This window comes from Netta rufina (assembly GCF_964035555.1).
Source record: "Netta rufina genome assembly, chromosome: Z".
In the NCBI taxonomy this organism is placed as follows: domain Eukaryota; kingdom Metazoa; phylum Chordata; class Aves; order Anseriformes; family Anatidae; genus Netta; species Netta rufina.
This window is the reverse complement of record NC_140126.1, coordinates 64724700-64738013: the sequence shown is the minus strand read 5'-3', so window position 1 is coordinate 64738013 and position 13314 is coordinate 64724700. Positions and strand designations below refer to the sequence as shown.

The 13314-nt window shown below is 55.4% G+C and overlaps 1 protein-coding gene across 1 annotated transcript; it reads right to left on the bottom strand.

Annotated features, from left to right (window-relative positions):
• Positions 1–487: 487 nt before the first annotated feature.
• On the bottom strand, positions 488–1351 carry FOXE1 (forkhead box E1; the record flags this gene model as incomplete). Its single annotated transcript, XM_084305757.1, has 1 exon — positions 488–1351. The coding sequence occupies one exon, from the start codon at positions 1349–1351 to the stop codon at positions 488–490; it is 864 nt and encodes a 287-aa protein (XP_084161883.1).
• Positions 1352–13314: the final 11963 nt, after the last annotated feature.

Sequence of the window (13314 nt, the reverse complement as noted above, 5' to 3'; positions counted from 1 at the left end):
CTCCAGAGGCTGAGCACACTTCTAGGAAAAGTCTCTACGCACCAAGCCCCGCTGCTCCCCAAGCCCCAACAGCACAAAGCACAAACCCCTGGCGGGATGCAACTCGCAGAGCCTGCCTGCACCCCAAACCTTCCCCAGCCCCTATAAACCCACTGGCGAGCCCCAGCGCTAGCGTGGCACATCCCTGCACCACAGCAGGGACCCGCTGGCACGCTGGTGCTTTTGTGGCCGTGGTGCACGAAGCTGGGGAAGGCGTCCTCCCACCTCCCTCCTCCCTGAGGTCCGGTTGTGCGAGCAGAGCTGTGAGCAGCGGGGAGGTCTTTGGGAGGGAGATCTTCGGGAGGAAGATCTCTGGGAGGGAGATCTTCGGGAGGGAGATCTTTGGGAGGGAGATCTTTGGGAGGGAGATCTTCAAGAACGAGGTCCTCAAGAGCGAGATCTTCGAGCGTGAGGTTTCCCCAGGAGCTCCCCGGCCGCCGGCGGGGGGTCAGAGCGCCGAGACGAACCTGTCGGAGGCTGCGGGGAAGGCTCCGTGCCTCGGGCCGTGCTCGGCGGCCCCCATCTGCCCGCCGGGGCCGTAGGAGTGGGGCAGGGGCGCGTAGAGCCCGGCGGGGGCCGGCGGCGATGCGGGCAGCACGAAGCGCCCCGGGGGCGCGTACAGGGGGCCGGGGCCGGCCGGGGCGTAGGGGCCGGGGGCGGAGGGCAGCGGCCCGTAGCCGTGGGGCAGGGCGGCGGCGGTGCAGCCCTGAGCGGGGCAGGAGGCGGCGGAGAAGGCGCAGGAGGCGGCGGCGGCGGCGGCGGCGGGGTCCGGGGGCAGCTCGGCGGGGGGGAAGAGGCGGCAGGGGGCGGCGGGGCGCTCGGCGAGGAAGGCCGGGTAGGTGGAGAGGTCGCTGCGCTTGAAGCGCTTCCTGCGGCGGAGGAAGCTGCCGCTCTCGAACATGTCCCGGGCGTGCGGGTCCAGCGTCCAGTAGTTGCCCTTGCCGGGGCGGCCGGGCTCGCGGGGCACCTTGACGAAGCAGTCGTTGAGGGTGAGGTTGTGCCGGATGCTGTTCTGCCACTTGCGGGGGCTGTCGCGGTAGAAGGGGAAGCGCTCGGTGATGAAGCGGTAGATGCCGCCCAGCGTCAGCCGCCGCTCGGGCGCCTGCCCGATGGCCATGGCGATCAGGGCGATGTAGCTGTAGGGCGGCTTGCCCCGCTCCGCCGCCCGCTTGCGACGGCGGCGGCCGCCCCTCGCCGTCCCCCCCGTCCCCGCCGCCGCCGCCTCCTCCCCGTCCCCCGGCGGCGCCGGGTCCCCTTTCAGCGGCGGCGGGGGGCCCGGGGGGCCCGGGGGCAGGCGGCTCTCGGCGGTCATGCGGCCGTCGGGGCGGCCCCGCCGAGCCCAGGAGGCGCAGCCCGGCCCCTTCGCCGCCGCCGCCGCCGCTTTTATGGGGCCGTGTCCGGCGGCTCCGCGCCCCGGCGGCGGCCGGCACTCCCCCTGCTACGCCCCGCGCACCGGGACGGGCTGGGGCAGGGGCAGGGGCAGGGGCAGGGCAGCGCCCCGATGCCGCCCCCCGGCCCCCGGCAGCGAGCCCCTAGCGGGTCCCTGCTTGCCCGGGGTGCCCGTGCCGCGGGATGTCAGCTGCCAGCCTGGAAGGGGATGGGATGGGGATGGGGATGGGGATGGGGATGGGATGGGATGGGATGGGATGGGATGGGATGGGATGGGATGGGATGGGATGGGATGGGATGGGATGGGATGGGATGGGATGGGATGGGATGGGATGGGGTGTGCGTGGCCCTGACGGCTCCCTGCTGCTGGCTCAGGTGCTGGGGGTTTGGCCAGCACCAAGTGAGCGCCGTGGGTGTGTGCTGTGCGTGCCGTGCTGGCACGGGGACCCTCCGCAGGCAGTGTGTAAGGGGCTGCAGGAGGGCCCCGGGAGGTGGGAGAGAAGGGAGCGGCACGAGCAGGAACGTGCGTGCATGGAGGGAGAGCACACGCAGGTACACACAGGTGTGCGAGGGCACTGGGGCAGGATTGAGGGGTGTGCATGGGGCTCCTGGGCATGCAGCGGGATGCACGCGTGTGCACACGCACGTGGCACAAGGCATGAGCGTCCCTGTGCGTGTGAACGTGTGCTGGAGTGGATGGGGTGGGAGTGTGGCGGGGCTGACAGGCAGGACGGGGTGCAGCGAGTGCAGGTGCTGGCCTGCTGGAAGCACTCCTGCCTTGGTGCGCCCTGCCAGCGCTCCCAGAGCTCTTGTCAGCGGTGTGCCGGGTCTGCAGCTGTGGGAAGGGCACCCCCAATCCCCTGGGGACCCCTGCACAAAGGAGATGCGCATCCCGGTGAAACAGCGGTCCCTCGGAGGTTTCCCACAACGTCATTTCTCCACGCAGAGAAAAACCAGCACGTGTGAGGAGCCACTGGCATGCGGAAAACCAGCCCAATCCCTGGCTCCTTGCTAAATAAGGGGACGCTGAGTCTCAGGCCACCTACATATTCCTACAGCTTCTAGCAGAAAAAAAAAATACAGGGTGGCACCAGCCGAGGACCCACGCGCGCTGTCCCAGCTGCTGGCATCATTTGTGTGGCAGCATTTCACGTCGCGTGCTGCGGCGCTCGACCCAAGAGCGTCCTCCTCCTCCCGCAGTGACACCCGCGGTGTTGGAGCAGGCAGAACACAGCGGGAGGGTTACTAAGAAGCAGCCTCCCCCAGCACAGCTGCCTCTCCTGCCGTGCTCTGCCCCCTTGGCTCACAGGAAGCCGCATCTGGGCACGAATCTCCCCTACCCGGCCCTCCAAAGGGCGGCTCTGGGGCTGTGCCTCGCTGCGCCATGCCAACGCCGTGCCTCCAGAGGGCAAAGTCAGATCGTGCTTCAGTCTGCGGTGGCAGGCGGTGGGGAACAAAAGAGGCGTGCGCTGAGGTGGGGTGGCGTGCTGAAACGCTGCTTTCGCCCTTCCTGCTGCTGGTGAAAAGCCCGGCAAGAAATCCCTTCCAAGAAAGCCCTCTCCTTGGCAGATCCCAGCATGGCAGCGGGGTGAGCTGGGTACCGAAATAGCGCGTGCTGGCTGCTGCTCCTGCGCCTCTCCTCGCCACACACGCGGAGCTGTTGTGAGTGAGGCGGCGTTTGTGCGACGTGCTGGCTGTCCCCAGTCTGGTACTGCCAGCAGGCTGCTTAAAAAACACTTCCAGCCCTCCCGTCTGGGCACGGGAACGCATCCCATCTTAACGACTGGTGTCACGAGTGCTGTGGGATCCACACCCGTGGGTCCTGGGCTGCAGCTCTCCCGCCCTGGTCGGTCACAGAGGTGCCTGTTGCTGGAGCAAGAGCCTTGGTGCTCTTCGCGTCCACGGGCACTTTTTTGGTTCAGCTATGCTGGAGGAGGGACAACATTTTTATAGAGGAAAGAGAGAATCCGGTGCTTTCACACAGTCTTGTCCCCAGCATTGATTTACCAAATACAGTTGGAAATGCCCCTCTGGTTAAACACCCGCAGTGCAATAGGAAGCGCGTGGTACCTACGGGACTGTTAGCCATACGAAAGCTATAGCTCGACCTTTCTCTCGGTACCAGGGACAGGGTTTTGGAGAGCACCAGCAGAGCCAGCTTTTTTTTTTTTTTTTCCATCTGAACTCCCCAGCTCAGATCCTGCCTGTGCTGAAATCTGCCTTTGGCTGAGGAAAGCGCTCGCTGATTTTGAGACCAGGCACTACAGAACGTGCCCGACACGAGAGCTTTATGCCATGGCCTCTCGAGACGGGGGTTTGTTGGTACCACTAGCTGCCAAAAGAGTTATTCCAGCCAAAATCCCATCTGCTTGGATCTCTCAGAGCAATTTCAAACCGTGGAAGAAATCCAGTCCTCTAGGCTTCATTCCCCTTAGTCCCTCCTGGGCTACAAACCACACCCTTGTGATCCCTCGGGAGTAAAGTGCTGGAAGCCCTGCTCTCCGCGAGCCCTGCGACCTGAGGGGCTTCTCCCACCTCCTCCAGGCCCGAGGGGAGCAGGCACGAAGCGTGGGGACTGCCCCTCAGGGGCAGCAGGCTCACGGTTTTGGTTCCAGCACCAGCACGCCTCCCGTCCTTGAAGGGAGATGGGTTTTGTTTTGCCTCTGTGCCCCAAGAGCAGCAGAGAAGCGTTCAAGGTGCCCCGAGCCGTAGGTTCAGCAGTGCCAAATCCCAGATCAGATGGGCTGAAGACAAACGAAATGAAAACACATTTCCCGTGGCGCAGCCTGCATCCCGAGCACAGCTGCCTCTGCAGGGGGGTGACTCCCTTGGTTTTTCTGCTGGTTGTGTGTTTGGCACGAGGTCTCCTCTGCTGGGAGCATGAAGGGCATCCAAGCCAGACAACTTACTGCACTTTAAGACAGAGGACCCCAGCTAAGATCCAAGGGGGGACCGCAAGGCTGGGTCTCCTGGAGCAGGAGAGGCGATGGGGACATCCTTCATCGGCTTCCAGAGCTTGTGCCCACAAGGGGCAGTCCAAAATCACCAAGTTTAAGGTATCTTTTATCTGACTGGAGGCACCAGATACAAAAGCAGAGGGGTGGTTGTGTGGATACGTGGAAATACTTTGTACCTACAGCTTGGCGTGCAGACCAGGGTGAGATCTCTGGGGGGGAGAGGAGGTATAGCTGCCACATGCCTGTGGCCACGTGGCAGAAGAGGGGATGGAAAGCAACAGACTAATGGATACTTTGCATTAGTGGCCTGGTTGGTTATCATCTGTTGTGCTTTCCCAAATTAATGCCACTTCCCTCCCCCTGGTTATGTTTCTGGACCTGGTTTGCAAGAGGATCAGGCTGCCCATTCTTGCCTTTGTACCCCCAAGAAATCCATGGGAGCTGAGCAGATCTGTCAGATGCCGTGCAAGGAGGAGCTGACTTTTTCTGGGGACGTGCAAAGCAGAGTCAGGCTCTCTTCTGTAAGACGAAAATCACTTGTTATGCCTTTTTTTTTTTTTTTTTTTTTTTTTGGCAGGTGGTGTGCGGTTTGCATGGCTCTCGCTCCTCTGCAGCTTGTGCATTTCAGCGCCTCATGAAAATCTTCCGGATGGGTATCTTTGAATAGCCATCGGGGCTGTTGGCATGGAAATAAGAGCTTTCTATTTTGCCTTTCAAATGCTCTATTTGGGCCAGTCATTCAACAGTTTCGAGAGGTTTAATCCCCTCTAATAGCGGCCTACGTCTTTGGCATTCGCTCAGCCTGTAGCAGGTCCAAGCACACGGGGCACGGTGGTGGCTCTTGCAGGACCGACATCTCCTGCTGCCCACCACCTCCTGCCCTCGGGGGTGCCCTGCTGGGACCCGTCTGCTGAGCCTGCCACCTCCGCGGGGCTGGCTGGACCCTGGGCTTGTGCCATGTGAAGCCTGGCACTGCTGGCAGGAGTGCTGCTTCATCCCTCTCAGCAGCCAGCGGCGAAACCTGGTGCCCGATAGATGGTGATGATGATGGGATGTGGCCATTTGGACAGGGTAGTTTATTGCTTTTGTTATTTTATTTGAGACTAATTATTTAATTACTTTGCCTTAATGTCAGCAAAGAGTCCTCGCAAGTATCTTGCTGTATTTCAGTCAGCCATTTGGAAAGAAATGTTTCCTTTCTTTTTCCTTCGTTGCAGACAGAACCGCACAGCCCTGGACAGCATTGCCCTTTTTCTGACCAGCACTTCAGTGTGGAGTGGAAAGGGAACAGGTAATTTTAGCCATGCTGTAGTGCTGGGAAATTAATAGGCAGGAGAGATTTCTTGGTTGTGTTCTTTGCTGCTAATGGCCTTCTTGTTGTTCCACCCAAAACACAGCCATTTAAAGGTCTTTAGCAAATTGCAGTAGAGTTTTCCTATAATTTAGTAACCAATTTCCTCAGTTGGCTTGTTCTATTCTGTTTATTCTGTGGCACTTGCAGCTTGCAGGAGGTTGAGCATTGATTTCCTCATGGTCAGAGAGGACAGCCAAGCAGGAAAAGAAGGGAAATAAAAGGTTTGGAGGAAGAGGGGGAGGAGGAGGAGAAGGAGAAGGAGGAGAAAGAGGAGGAGGAAAATGAAGAGGTGGAGAAGAAGGAGAAAAAGGAGGAGGGAGAGGAAGAGGAGGAGGGAGAGGAGGAGGAAGAGCAGAAGGGGGAGGAGAGGAAGGAGAAGAAGAAGGAGGAGGAGGAGAAGGAAAAGGAGGAGGAAGGATGAGGAAGAGGAGAAGGAGGACCACAGAAAGGCAGGGAACGTGGAAAGGAAGGGAAGGGGGCTGGAGCTGGAAGAAGATGAGGAGCCTTTGCTGGAGGTGGAGATGTTTGTTTTGTGGAACAGATCTTGAAGGGACGGACAAAAAAAGCGGTGCCCACCAGGGCGTTTTCTCCTCCAGGTCTTGGCCTGGAATCCAAGACTTTCAATCTCAGCGTCTCCTTGGTTTGAGCAAAAAAAATGTGAAAAAAATGTCACAGATTTCTAGGACTGGTCTTTAAAGAGCATGTAAAACTTGCAGTGCTGTGAGCAGCTCTGTTTTTGTTTGTTTGTTTGTTTGTTTTTCTCAAGGCCAAGGAAAATCACTGATGAAACAGCATTATAACTCAATATTAATCGCAGAAGGTTAATAATGGGAAAATGGTGGGAAATTTTAATCTCCTCTGTGATTTATAATTTTTACAAACCTTACTTTGGTTCCAAATCACTTTCATTCCCTAGCTTGGTCTAAGCAGAAGGTAGCCCACTCTCTGGATGAATCAGAGCTGTGCAGCAACAGAAGCATTCCTTTGTTCCAGAATTTAGGCAGTGAAAGAGGAACAGTAGGAAGAGCAGGGGCTGTAAGAGCAGATGAGTAAGTAAGTGCTATCCTGCACAGTTGCTTTCCCCTGTTCCTCCATCACAGACTTGTACTGCTTGGTGGACAGCCTACCTAACTGCAGAGTCTGGTAGTCATCAGTCTTGTAGGTGGGCTGAGAGTTTGTCTCAAGGAAGGAAATTGCTTAGCAATACCCAAATCAGATATGAGACTCTTCAATTTGGAAATACCCCAAGAATGAAAAAAAATGACCTGAATATCTGCTCCCCATCTTCTGGCTTTGAAATGGGGGCGATTGGATGTCATCCATGTGGACCTGCAGCATGAGCAGCAGTCTTGCATCTGCCTGCTTCCCCACCCGATGACACCTCTCTGAGGCACCATGTCCACTCCTCCACAGACATAAAGGCAACTCCATGTCCAAAGCTTGGTGCTTCCACAAATCCCCTGCTCTGCAAAAGGCTGCACTCTGCTGTTCTCCAGTCTCTTTGAACACATCTGCTGCTTCTGCCAGGAGGATCACACTGAGGCTTGACAGAGGCAAAAGAAAAAGAAAAACAAAACAAAACAAAACAAACAAACAAACAAAAAACACAGGGCTTAAAATGGCATATGCATCTGCACTAATGTGCACACATGTACCTGCGTTAACACAACACCGAATGGCAAATTACACCTGGCTGTAAGGAAAACTGTGAATACCATCTGCCATCGGTGAATTCAGGCACGTTAGGCACTGACAGTGAGTTGGCAGCACCCAGCACTTCAAACTGCTGCTCTAATTCCATGAGTGAGGGATGTAAATAGCCTTTATTTCCAGAACAAAATGTAAAGCAGGGGTAGTTCAGGCTTATTGGCAGTGGTGGGCAAAATCCAAATACTTTTACAAAGGGCTCCTGGTTTTTCCTTTTTTTTCTTCTTTTCTTTTTTTCTTTTTTTTCTTCTTTTTTTTTTTTTTTTCCCTGGGCCTCTTTGTTCTCATTAGCACTCTCTGACCCATTACCACTGTGGTAATTGCCAAACAGTGCCCTACTTACAAATACCCACAGAAATTCACTGGAGTTTTTCTTGAGCCCATAGCAAAATATCTACTCCCAGATGAGGAGACAGTTTATTTCTCAAGTTTTTCTCAAACTTTTCTTTGACAAGACTACAAAGGCTGTGGGTCCTACTGCAGTTAACAGCCCTGTGTGGATTTATGCTAGATAAGCACCTGCTCTCTCACATATGACCTCCGCTTTTACCTGAGGCTATGTGTATTTCCAAAAGTGTGCAGGTCACACTAATCTGGATAGAAAGACGGGCTTTTAAGTTTTGTGCTTCTGTTAGAAGCACAGACTGTAACTACACGGTGTGCATTTCCAGAGGCAGCATACAGTTTCAGAGATATACCTACATTTTGGACAGTGCTCTGAACTGTGCAGTTACCAGTCTGTACTTCACGTGTGCAATCTGTGCCCTGGGACAGGCTTCCCGAAGGCACGGTGGGATCCCGGTCCTTTGGGCATGTTAAAGCCTAACTGGTTGTGGCCTGAGGTTGCGAGAAGACCAGCCTCACTTGGTGCATAACCCTGCTTTCCGCAAGAGGCTGGGCCAGACTATTCCTGCAGTTCTCTCTGTTACCGTGAGAGACACTGTGAGGTTGAACCACAGTTCCCAGGAGTTTCTGTCAAGTCAGCTCTAATCCTGTCAACGATATAGGAAAATGACTTATGGACACACGCAAAATGGCTTCTCAACCTGCCAGGTGCTCAGATCTTATTTCTCCCAGCTGGCCCTGGTGGTTTTGCTTATGCAGTTTACGTCTTCATACGCAAATCACAGATTTGCCACCATGCTAGACCACTATCAGAAAACAGATCTTCCAGAAATTATTTAAACAATCACTTTCAGGATCATATTTTGGACAGGGAATAGGAAGGAGAACAGCATCTTTGAGGCCTTCAAGTTTCTCTCCTTTTTGTTGTGTTAAATAAAAGTCAATGCAGTCTTGCTATTTGAAAGTGTTTCTATGACTTTCAGAAATAAAGAACGAGGGAAGGATGGAAAATTAAATGTCAAAATACAAATGAATAAATAAATACATACATAAATAAATAAAGTATGTTTTCTGTGGCAAATGTTTGTTTATATGTGAACACAAGGAAAGGTGTATGGGACAGGGGCAGGGCAAGACCTGCTCTCAGAAGGTAAGCCCCAGAGCAGAAGCCTCTCCCTCCTGAGCCACACAGTCAGTGAAGGAGGCACAGGATTGACCTCAGCTGTCACCAGAGAGAGGGGGCCTCCAAAAGACGCCTGATGACATCCACCCCCAAGGCAGGAGGAGAAGAGGGAGCCAGCAAGCACCACTCCTTGGTGCTCAGGCAGCAAGAACATCCCATGAGCAGCACAGCATCCCCCCTCCTTCTCTGGAGGTCTCACAGGAGCTCCTCAGGTGGGAAGCACTGGTGTATGCCCTTGCCTGGGGAGATCACTACATTGGGTTTATATGGCAAGTTTTTGGTAGCAGGGGGTTGCAGGGGTGGCCTCTGTGAGCAGAGCCCAGCAGCTGCCCCATGTTGGAGCAGAACCAGCTCCAGCTGCTCCAAAAGGGACCCGCTGCTGGCCAGAGCTGAGCCAGGGAGCGATGTCTGTTGTGCCTCTGGGAGAGCAGATTTAAGAAAGGAAAAAACAAACAAACAAAAATGCAGCACAGCAGCCGTTGGGAGACTGAGGACTGAGATCCAGCCCTGCAGCCCCCACGGGCAGTGCAGCAGGAGGGCAGGAGGTGCTGCAGGCAGGCAGCAGCAGTTCCCCTGAGGGCTGGGCAGGGAGAGGCCTCTGGTGGAGCAGGCTGTCCCCCTGCAGCCCATGGGTCCCACATGGAGCAGATCTCCACGCTGCAGCCCCCCCATGGGTGGAGGAGCCCCCGGTGGAGCAGGTGGATGTGGCCTGGAGGAGGCTGCAGCCCATGGAGAGCCCCCGCAGGAGCAGGCCCCGGGCTGGAGCTGCAGCCCGTGGAGAGGAGCCCACACAGGAGCAGGGGGTCTGGGGGGAGCTGCCGCCCACCCGTGGGGGACCCGTGCTGGAGCAGTTTGCTACTGGGGGATGGATGGACCCCGTGGGACGGAGCCGTGTGGGAGCAGCTGCTGCCTGTGGGCAGTCCCCGCAGGCTCAGTTCAGGAAGGACGGCATCCCTGGGAGGGACCCCACGGGGAGCAGGGGCAGAGAGGGACCGAGAAGGAGCGGTGGAGACAGATTGTTAGGGAATGACTGCAGCCCCCATTTCCCATTCCTCTGTGCCATTCAGAGGGAGGAAGTGGAAGAAGGTGGATGGGGGAAAGGTGTTTGTAGTTTGCTTTTAATTTCTCACTGCTCTAGTCTGCTAGTGATAGGCAATACATTACATTAATCTCCCTATGCTGAGTCTGTTTTGCCCATGACTATAAAAGGTGGGTGATGTCCCTGTCCTTATCTCAACCCCTGAGTCCTTTCCATCATATTTTCTCCCCCTTTTCCTCTGAGAAGTGAGAGAGCAGCTATGTTGGAGTTCAGCTGCCCAGCAGGGTAAAACTACCATAAGCGCTCGTGCTGGAGGCCACTGGCCTGTCAGCTGCACTGTGCCGTGCAGATGGGGTGTTCCTTGCTGGTGCAGTGTAAATAGCTGAGCACTGGAGGTAATTTCTTTCAGTCACTTGTTATACGGCTCTATTGAATGGGGAGTGTCATTTTTTTCTCCTCTGAACTAGTCTGGGCAACACTGACAGGAGAGCAGAAAAATAAGAGCTAGTCCTGCAGGAATGACTCATTCTGGCATAGGATTTGCAGAGCGGGATGAGAAGTTCAGGTAAAACAAAGGGAAATGGAGGCTGTAGTAAAACTCTGTGGTTTGGAGCATGACAGTTTAACTGCTACAGAGACAAAGTTGGAAACCCCCTCCCAACAAATTGCTGTACTCAACACCTTGGCAATGTCTAGAGCAAGTCAATATTCGAGCACACTTGTTCCAGGCTCTTTCCCATGGGAGCTGTAGATTGGATTGCTAATTACCATGGGACTGGAAAACAATTTTTATTATTATTATTTTTAATTAAACACAAATAAAACAATGGCTGTCCTTTTAAAGTTTAACTTTGAAATATTTTCTGCATTTTTTAACAGGGGTTACACCAGCCAAGTCCAAACAGAGCAGCACTGTAGTTTCGACAAAGATTTAAGGTTATTTGCAACCAGATTGCTCTAGCAAGGACAACATAGTAGCTGAGGGTGAAAACAGAAGTCCAGCCTAGCTATCCGGGCAGGGTAAAGGGGGGGAGGTTGGATTTCTTGAAGCACTGTTAGACACAGACATCACTCTCCTCTGCATTGTTCAACAAGTCTTTTAACTACAGCATGCTTTCTCCACCTGAAATCTTTGTAGACACACTTATCTTGTTGCAGAGTAGTTGCTTGAGAGCCCCTCTCCAGAGCATGGATTAGAGAGGGTCATTTTCCCACTATTTTTTTAAAAACATTTCAACATGTCAGATAAAAATATTGGTGTGATAACAGCAAAAAGCAAAGGCATGATGGGGTCACAGAGGACACTCTTCTATCCCATTTTTGATACTTGTTTATAGCAGAGATACAGCACTTGCAGAAAGGGTGTCCTCACACGAGGAAGTCGTTTAGAAAAGATCACTGAAACACTGAGAAGTGTAAAACACTAAGAGGTTTAAAGAGAGCTTATTTATGGAATAGGCAGAATATTAGTGTTGCGTGCGGCCTCCCCATCGGTGCAGGTCCTCTTCTGCAGACCACAGGCACACAGCAGGCCTGCATGGGCGATCTGAGACCCGGTAGGCCCCTCGGTGCCTACATGTGGCACACGCTGACGTGCTGGGGTCCCTGTGGCAGGCTCCAGTGGAGAGCTGCAGGGTCTCAAGCTATTCAGACTGCATTGGGCACACACATTGCTGTCAGCAGGGCAGGCTGGGGATGAAAAAGGATCTCCGGCAGCAACACATGGGAGATGTCAGAGCACCCAAGACCTGACGTGGACCTTCTCCGGTCTCCTACGGGGCTCAGGCCATGCGAGAGGCTGGTGTATGAGCACAGCAAGGCTGTGACTGCCTTCTGCAGCCCGACAGCCCCAGGGTGGCCCCACCTCGCAGGCGCATTCCCCTGCGGATTAGCCCTGCAGGGAGTGTAGCGCCAGAGGAATGTCCTCCCGGCGCAACCTGAAACCCGCAACGTGTTCGCAGCCTGAAAAACTGGATGGGTCGTACCCCTCGTGCTGGGTAGGGGTGCCACTGGGGATGCTCTCATGATACCCAGACCCTCCAGGAGCTGGGCTGGAGCAGTGGTCGCCGCCTGTCTCATCCAAAATGCTGCCTGGCTGCTCTGGCAGGTGTCCCCCAGGAGCAGGGGACACCAGGCGAGGGCACTGCCAGCAGGCTTGCATTCACCTCCTGGTACTTTCTGCCCATGCCTGTGGCACCGAGGCCCACCGCTGCTACAGAACTGGAAAATGGGTTTTTATTTCAGCGCTTCAGGGCTTGGGCTCTCCCTCGTACACCCAGCTGCTCAGCACAGCTGCCCATGCAGATGCTGATCTGAGTCAGGAGTCACCCATGTCCATAACAGCATGTGGCCAAGAGGTGTGTGCTTTCAGACACAACCCCAGGGGAATGAGGGTCGTCGCTCTGGTCAGAAAAGCAGTGTCAGCTCCTGTCGGCGTTTCAGGCCTGGCCCCAGCTAGGAGATGTTCACCCCAACCTCTCCTTCCCCCACAGGGCTCAACCGCCTTGCCTCGCACACTGTTCTGCCCACCAAAAGCCCTCCCCAAAGCGGCTGGCCCCTGGTCCAAAGCCTGTCCCTTCCCCAGTCCATGCAGGGCCCCCACCATCCCTGCCCACCCTCCTGCCAGCATCTTGGCTTGGCTGCATCCACCCGGGCTCCCCTCCCGTGCTGGGGCCGGCGCTGGGTGTGGAGAGAAGCGTTATCTCGCAGGGCTGCCGTGCACGAAGCGGCTTTCCAGTGAGCTCACGGTGGGGTTAGCGCCAGAACGAGTGCAAACAGAGCATAAAGAGGGTTTGCACCCACATGCCAGCCTGATGCAACCCGTCTTTGGTAACCGGGACGGAGCTCCCGATCAAATTCCTGCCTGAAAATTGCTCAACCTCGCTGCGGCTGCCACAGGAGGTGGGTGAAGGCACGTGGCCTGGGCCGCCTCCCAGGCTGGGTCTTCTGGGGGAGCAGCTGCTGAGGGGTTTGCTCCAGCTCCCTGCCTCGAGGGGCTCGAAGCCCCTCTTTTCCTCGAAGGAAAGAAGGAAAGAAGGACAGGAGGAATATCCCAGGGGCAGAGCACTGCTCTTTTGCTCTGCCCTGTCTCCTTCACAGCTAGGAAGCGGTTCTGTCTCAGAAGCATGGAGTCACTCTCTCTTCTTCCCCTCCTTTCCTTCGCCAGGTAACCAACAGAACAGCAGCAGCTATGGGACCGGGATGGGCACTTTTCCATCTATGTCCCAGGGAGACTGAAACCCGTGTATTTTCGTCCCAGACCCACAGCCAATCCCCAGTTTCATCCTAGGAAAGTATTCCC